The 7931-nt window shown below is 43.0% G+C and overlaps 1 protein-coding gene and 2 non-coding genes across 7 annotated transcripts in view; 2 read left to right on the top strand and 1 right to left on the bottom strand.

The window, feature by feature from the left end:
* The first annotated feature begins 1339 nt into the window (after positions 1-1339).
* On the top strand, positions 1340-1433 carry trnai-uau (transfer RNA isoleucine (anticodon UAU)). The gene is made up of 2 exons: positions 1340-1377; positions 1398-1433. It is a non-coding gene; the product is annotated as a tRNA-Ile (tRNA).
* A 51-nt stretch (positions 1434-1484) lies between these two features.
* Positions 1485-7931, bottom strand: part of rhbdf1b (rhomboid 5 homolog 1b (Drosophila)) — a 39683-nt gene continuing 33236 nt past the window's right edge. For all 5 annotated transcript variants that reach the window (XM_069156009.1, XM_069156010.1, XM_069156008.1 and 2 more), the window contains 12 exons: positions 7635-7886; positions 7425-7536; positions 7250-7324; positions 6030-6191; positions 5224-5324; positions 4911-4974; positions 4369-4463; positions 3965-4040; positions 3517-3617; positions 3140-3293; positions 2766-2989; positions 1485-2617 (listed from right to left, as the gene is read on the bottom strand). In XM_069156009.1, the coding sequence (XP_069012110.1) occupies positions 2422-2617; positions 2766-2989; positions 3140-3293; positions 3517-3617; positions 3965-4040; positions 4369-4463; positions 4911-4974; positions 5224-5324; positions 6030-6191; positions 7250-7324; positions 7425-7536; positions 7635-7886 (1612 nt within the window). In that variant the 3' untranslated portion in view covers positions 1485-2421. The remainder of the gene's footprint in view (positions 2618-2765; positions 2990-3139; positions 3294-3516; positions 3618-3964; positions 4041-4368; positions 4464-4910; positions 4975-5223; positions 5325-6029; positions 6192-7249; positions 7325-7424; positions 7537-7634; positions 7887-7931) is intronic.
* trnai-uau (transfer RNA isoleucine (anticodon UAU)) lies at positions 3751-3844 on the top strand. The gene is made up of 2 exons: positions 3751-3788; positions 3809-3844. It is a non-coding gene; the product is annotated as a tRNA-Ile (tRNA).

The raw sequence follows: 7931 nt of genomic DNA, 5'->3' as shown, positions 1-7931 counted from the left end.
AATAATGATAAGATTATTTTCAGATGAGATGGACTGCCAGAAAACCAATAAGGAGTGACTTGATGAAAACCATAATGACTTTGTATTTCATGAGAGAAGTTGGATGTTAGTCTACGTAGCCGAGGCCGTTTTGGAGCCGATCTCTGGCGGCCCTCGGTGGTATTGCACGTTATGGTACCTCACCATTGGCCTCGGTTTTCAGACCCAGAAGCTACGTGCACTTTTATATATACCGTCTGTGGTTGCACACATAAATGCACAATTGCATTCAAATTAAAAACTCATTCAGAAAATAGAAAACTCAACTCACTGAAAAAACTGGGAATCTGAATTTCTTGATGGTCAAATAGTACAATTAACTGAAAAACTAGGCATAATTACGGTGAACCAAAAACTGGTTAATCTCATTCATCCATTTACCTTTTAATATCCTCAGCTTCGTCGTCTACAGTACAGTTTAAAGATAAAATCATCACAGCGGGTTCAGTAAAAAACTTTTGCAGACCACCACCGAGCAAACAAACGTTACAAAATGGATGCGACTCACCAGTTAAGCCACACAGTCCAGCAACCTCCATAAAAGTGTGACAACAATAAGTCTGGTTATGTCAGCAAAAGTCCAGTAAAGTATTTAGTCCAAAACACATTATTATATCCATAATACACCCGTTCCGCCGTTGGATCGTTTGAATTTCCCGGCAGTTCGAGTGGCGGCGCTGCACCGCCTTTCAGATGGTCCATCCGCACGCTGTCCGTTTGATTGACAACTCACTGAGCCAATAGAAGCTTCCTCAGCCTATAACCAGCCGACCGGAGTCCGTGTTGAACGGAGGTACCCGCCTTCTTCTGTTGTTTACAGATCCAGCCAGTCAAAAGTGACATTACCGAGGATTGACGCTTTGTATAGCCAACGAAAATCTGAACAAGAAGATTCCACCAGATGGCGCCACATGCTGCAACAGAGGATGAAGTACAACCTGTCGTCTAATTGAAATTTGATGGTAAATTCATGTTTTTAACTAAGAGAAGGATTTTGAGGATTTGTTTTGCTTCTCGTGATCAGAAGTGGCGAGCAGAATTTCTTTTCTTTTTTTTATCGCTTTATAACAAACATCAATAAGAAGTGATCCACAGTCACTTCTCTGGCCTCTTTGTTACTGTGAACCAGTAATCTGAAACGCAAACCCGTGTTGATGCGTGTCTGCGGGTCAGTGTGGATTTGCGGAAGCTGATGAATAAGGAGCGTTTTCCTAAATGCAGACTGGTGTCACGCCACAAGAAGCAGCCACGTTCATGCCCCACGTTTCATAAATACAAACCTTTTCTCAAACCTTTACAGGCTCCAGTGGCGCAATCGGTCAGCGCGCGGTACTTATAAGACAGTGACCTGCGGAGCGATGCTGAGGTTGTGAGTTCGAGTCTCACCTGGAGTAGCTGTCTCTCGCCTGTTGTCCTCCGTGAGCAGGTAAAACACAAGACTATCGTTGTGTTGTCAGGTGGCTAAAACGCCACCACTTTTAATAACAGAAACACTAACAAATTCACCTCTCTAACAGCTATTCACATTAGCGCACCTTATCCTACAAGTGCTTTCTTTACACGTAACACAGGTTGAGTATTAAAAAAAACAATCCATCTATGACCGAAGTGCATTAAAGGCTGTGCCGGCATGGTTTCCAGAGTGGTAAACAAATAAACAAAATGGCAATTCAGTCTCTCAATATGTAAGTAAAAACATATTTTACATGATTTTTGTCGTAAAAAGCTTCTTTTTTTTTTACGCAGATTAACGTCAGACGCTGCTGACACACACACACACACACACACACACACCACACAAAAAGATGACGTGTGCGGTTGTGTGTATCAATAAGGCACATTTGAGTCATTTTAGTAGTTTTAACTCAAAGAACAAAAACTGTGAGCATCAGTAAAAAAAGTACAAAACAGAAATCCTCATCTCGCCCACTGCAGCCGTTTCAGGTTTTAAAGTTTCTTTTGGCCACTAGGTGGTGCTGTTAGCTCAGTTTTACATCAGAAGAGAGGTAAATAATTTGGCGGGAAACCTTGTAACCGTCCTCCAGTGTGACTGGTCATTGATTAGCCCAGCTAGAAATCAGTCACACATCAGTCAATCGTTAGTCCTTTTGAGTGAACTTTACACTGTTGGTTCTCATGCATGTGAATATTTTTAGTCCAATGCCTGAAGGCTTCCATGCATAGCCTTTATTCATGATGGAGTTTATTGTTCCCTTTCCATTGGTCCGTCCGAATTCTGAAATACTGTTGATTTATTGCAGGACAACTGTTCCTGCTCAGTCACACGTCGCACTGCAGCACCGATGCCCCATTTCCCTCTTCATCGTTCAACGATCAGCCCGCCGTCAGTGCAGAAACAGTCCAGCTTGCATTCCTACTCGCTCAGTGGAGGTGTGCGTTCAGGTCGTACTTCTCACAGAACTTGTCTGTGATCGGGATGCAGGTGAGGTACTCGCACCAGTCGCACTTCACGGGGTAGACGTAGAAGAGGACGGCCAGGGCGGCGAGCAGGCCGATGAAGACGAGCAGGAAGACGCAGATCTGCAAACGCTTTCGGTACATGTCAGAGCGGCCGAAGCTGTGGAGGTAAAAAAAAACAACAACGCGTTATTCATTCTATGATGGAGTTAAAAGATACGATTCTACCTTTTCAGAAACCTTAATACCGTGTCAGATAAACAAACACTGGGATTTTTTTTTTAGCTTCCTCAGCATTCTCCACCAACCTGATGTATGGCAGGAAGGCGAAGGACAGGAAGAAGCCCGACACAAAGCCACAGATGTGGGCGAAGTTGTCGATCCAAGGAAGCAGACCGAAGGAGAAGAAGAAGACTGAGATGGCCAGCAGCTTCGTGAACGCCCGCCACGGTCGCTCGAGGATCTGCCAGCTCTGAAAGAGCTCCACGAACAGACAGGCCAGGATGCCGAACTGACTGCCGGCGGGACCCACCTGGGAGAGGGAGGGAGAGGGAGGGAGAGGGAGGGGGGTGACAAAGAGGAATAAAGGGAATGATGGGATGTTCACTCAGAGATAATGCTCATCACTTCATAGTGTCTTTTATTCGTTTAATATTGAACACTTCTGTATGTACTTCTGTACCTCGGCTCTGTAGGGCAGGAAGATGGCGGAGGCCAAGTTGCCAGTGATGCCACTCAGCATGTAGATGATGGAGATTCTCAGCCAGCCGGCCAGCTTCTCGATGTCCCTCAGCACCGTCATCTGGAACAGCACTGACACCAGGCAGTGCAGGATCCTGCACACACGCACACGCGCACACACACACACACACACACACACACACACACACACGCACACACACACGACAGCCGGCGTGTTATTCCTCATGTCATTTTACAACTTACAGGTTTAACTGAACGGCCGTTTAGGCCAGTTAAGAGTTCTACCATCACAATAAAACATGTATTTCAGCGCTGCTGTAAACACTCAAGCCGGACGAAAGAGAAGAATTGACTCACCCGGCATGAAGGAAGAGAGACAGCCACAGCCGGGAGAACTGATCTGGGATCTCCGGGTTAAGGAAAGGCAGCAAACCGCACACATCGTCCATACAAGCCACCTGGGAGAGAGGAAGACGGGAGAAAAGCGGTCGGTGACTGTCGGTCAGTCAGTGAGGATCCACTGCCACCCTGTGGAGGAACGGAGCAGCGCTGAATTCAGCCCAAAGTCCTTTGATTCACGGCTCTCTGCAGGCTCCAGTGGCGCAATCGGTCAGCGCGCGGTACTTATAAGACAGTGACCTGCAGAGCGATGCCGAGGTTGTGAGTTCGAGCCTCACCTGGAGCAGGGAAGTTTTAAACTGTTACTGGTTTAAAAGCAGCACAATCGGTTTGAAAACGAGACGCATGCGGTAGAAATGGATGCGTGGAGACGCATGCGGTAGAAATGGATGCGTGTCTGTCCTACCTGTGAGCAGAGGGTGGCCTCCTCGTGGAAGTGGCCGTGCATGAATTCACAGTACTCTCTGGAAGTGATTTCACATCTACAACATAAAATGCGTTGTTCTGTTTACTGTCAACAATTCACAGACAAATTCAGCATTTTCAGATGACATAAATGCATCATTTTTAGCTTTCAGTTAATGTGACAGCTACCTATTCTGTCAAGCGCAGGTATTTTGACAACATAAAAACAAGCTGCTGTTACTTTATATTGTATATAATTTAATTGAGTGGTTTCCGTCCTGACATGAAAACATGAAATTAGTAGAATCTAAAACTCTCCTGCTGCTAACAACTTCAGAAAAGCTGTACTCGCTAATCCCTCCACATTAAGAACATAGCAAGTCATTGAATGTCACTGATCCTGACCGTCCTTTGGTCCCGATGCAGCAGGGCCGGCCGGTGATGGTGCAGTCTATGTGGGGGAGGTTGGTGTGATTCCCAGAGTTATACCTCGTACAGACCTACAGATCCAAACCACAGAGAAGGTTCTGAATCATTCACTGATGAAAACGAGGAGATGATTGTCTGCCTGAGCTTCAACTGAGCTTCAACTCCTTCAATTTAAAATCATATTTTGCTTCGCGGCGAGCTTTTTGAAACACACAACTCATCTCTTAACTATGCCAAACAATTCATCCTCTTCGTGTACATCCACATCAGCAAATTAATACCATCTATTCTGCCAAGACTCTCAAATTCGACCTCATAGTTTTGGGGATGTGACTATGTCATAGCTTGATAGCAAAAGATAAGAAAAGATTTTATGAATCCCAAAGCCAGAAAATTTTGACTTCAAAGCCGCTTAAAGGATAGAAAATGCAGGCAGAAAAGATATATACAAAAAGTACAAATACAATACAAATAGGATAGATACAATGCTTAAAGTGTTAACATGTAAATGCACTCACTGGCCACTGGGTGATGTCATCTGGCCACTCATGAGGTGAAACTGAGGCTGGCTCCAGACAAATTCTACAAGACCAATAGCAAAGGTTACAAATAAATAAGTAAATGAATGAATACCAGTGAACATCGAGCCCCCCCGAAAACAGTTAATGCATAGAATAAAACATGCTTGTTATGCATTTACATGAATGTGTTGCAGACCTTAATAGTGAGTGAATGAATACAGTCGTGGTAGCAAACTGCTTATCTAAACATACTCTCTTGAAGTACTGCCATAATAATCATACACAGTGTTTTAATTGAACGGAAAGCTACCTGGGGTCCTGATGGCAGACTGAACCATGCTGACGGAGTTTACCGTTCAGATACGGAGCACTGGAGTGCTGAGGCCACTTCACCCACACAGCAAGGGTACTCTGCAGAAGACAGACAGACCGATGGAGGAAAAAAACATTAAAAAAAAAAAAAAAAAAAAAGAGATTGCGTAGCAGTGACTTAAACTAAAAGGTGATACCAAAAAATAAATATGCTTAATGCTGAAAGAAAATTGGGGATTCAGCTTTTGTCAGCTACGCTCCAAAGCTGTGGAACACACTACCCTGCAGATATCAGAGAAGCCAGCTCAGTTAAGACTTTTCAAAGAAATCTCTTTACTTTAGCCTTTAACTAGCTACTCTTGAAGCTCTCTTTTCACTTGCCTGCACTTGAACTACCGCGCCTTTTAAATGCATACTGCTTATTTTACATTTGAACTCTATTTGTGTTTAATTTTATGCATTTCATCTGTTCTTATGCATCTCATTTCTTATCTATATTTTTTAAAAGTTCCTTTATATCTGTTTTTATGTGAAACACTGTACATCATTTTCTTGCTGTAAAGCACTTGGAGCTGCATTACTTGTATGAAAGGTGCTACACAAATAAAGTTTATTATTATCATTATTATTAATGTCACGTGAATAATGGGTGTCCATCAGCATTTTCCTGGCGGAAACTGAAACGATAGCACAATGTTTTGGGTGGCACCTTCAAGGTAGTGTTGTACAGAGTGAAGGAGGGTCGTGAGCGTGAAACAGCCGCGTCCCAGTCAGCTGTGCGAGTCTATCAAACCCTTCACTGACCGAACACTCCTCTTGTAAAGTCTGCAGGCAGCCCGAGCGGTCGTTCCTCACGCAGCAGCCGGATTCTCTCTCCCTCGCTCTCTTCTCCTTGATCAGTTTGCGGATCTCTTCGTCTTGACGCATGCACGGGGAAAACTTGGCTCCCAGGTGAATCAGCGCTTCCTGTAGGACGGCGAGGACAACATTACATCTTATTAAGAATTTGGACTGTTCATGTGGATCACTGGTTTCTGGTCTTGAGTCTCCCTTCCACAGTCCTGACGACTAGATGACCTCACTGACACCCATCCATCCAGCTTCAAATCTGTTTGACATGATTGGAAGGTGGACATTACTTAGTATTACTAATTAGATATTGTATTGTATTTCATAATTGATAGTTACAATCTTTAAATCATTCAAACCGAATGTGTTTAAATCCGTTTTGTCAAGTTGTATTCATACGACAACAAAAACTTTCAACCATTTATCCATTTTCTTAAAGCTCTAATCATTTTAACCATTTAGTCATTTTTTTGGGGCAAATTAACTATTTATATATTACTTTCAACTATCCGGTTAACCATTTACCCATTTCTTTTAGTAAATAAGCCTTTTATCTGTAACTCCGAGCTCACAAATTTAACCACTTATCCATTACTTGCAGTCAGCTGTTTTAGCTACTTATACACTATTTACGGGGATAATGTATAAATATATAGCTCATTAAACCATTCGTTTATTTCAACCATTTAATTCATTACTTGTGGCGAACAATCAATTTTTAGCTGTCTGTTTCAGTAATTTAACCACGTACTTACACAACACTTACTTATTACTTTTAAATTCGGATCCTCTCACTTGCAACAAGTGTTTCAACTAGATCAATGTAAAGATTATTTATTTCAATAAAGAGAGGTCATTTGTAGTGAATAACAATATATTGAAGAAATGACAGTTTGAGTAATACATTTTGGAGATTTGAGATTGCGCCAAATCACAACAGGGCACTTAAAGGCAATTCTTACATGAGCGACAAAAAAGAGGAAAAACTCCCTTTTAACAGGAAGAAATTCTTCCGCATATCCTGATAAACTGTTAAGTATCCCATGGAAGGACCCTGGTTGCGAATCACTGATCCAGTGAACTATATTAATAAACCGCAGCTTTCCCATTGGAACTACCACAATTAAAAGTAGAGAAAAACTGTAGTTTGTAGATATAAGACTGGAAATACTTACAGAGCTCGGACCCACCCAGAAGTTTTGTTGTTGCACAAACTTAACATTTTCATAAACCCCTTTGTTCCTCAACACCTTAAAAAAAAGTTAAAAGAATTACATTATTTAACAATTAATATACAACAAACCAGCTAACACGTTAAACAACATAACAAGGAGCTGTCAGTATACTTACAGAGTCTACGGTTTCATGTTGTGAGAAGCCAACAGGGGCGATACCGTAGATAGTGACAGCCAGAATGGTGATGAGCAAATGGACACATGTGATCCAGTAGGTAAAAAAAGGCCTGGAGAGGAGGGGAATTTAAATGCTTCATTTACTTGGACAAAAGCTTTGAAAAATTTCAGATCAGAGGATGAAAGAAAACATTATCAGCCGTCTCACCTGTGATCGTCCATGTCTTCGATCTGCCTCTTGACGAAGCTGTCGATGCGTTTGCGGTATGTCCGGTTTGTGAGGCGACCGATCATTCCCAGCCCGTACGGCCTCTTCTCTCGGGCAAACAGCCTCTTAACGGGAACCACGATTCGTTGTCCCCGCTGCTGATGGCTGACGCTCACCACCTCCTGTTTCAGACGCACTTTCGGTTGAACCAGAGAGCCATCTTTTGCCTTCCGCCATCCTCGCTCTAAAGGCCTGTGGGAAGTGGGAAGAAGAAGGAAGCAGAGAAACGCAAATCGA

The sequence above is a fragment of the Embiotoca jacksoni genome, unplaced genomic scaffold (genome assembly GCF_022577435.1).
Source record: "Embiotoca jacksoni isolate LCO1_2020_lvr unplaced genomic scaffold, fEmbJac1.0.p SCAF_20, whole genome shotgun sequence".
Taxonomy (NCBI): Eukaryota; Metazoa; Chordata; class Actinopteri; family Embiotocidae; genus Embiotoca; species Embiotoca jacksoni.
The sequence above is the reverse complement of the archived record's forward strand: the minus strand, read 5'-3'. Positions and strand labels throughout refer to the sequence as shown.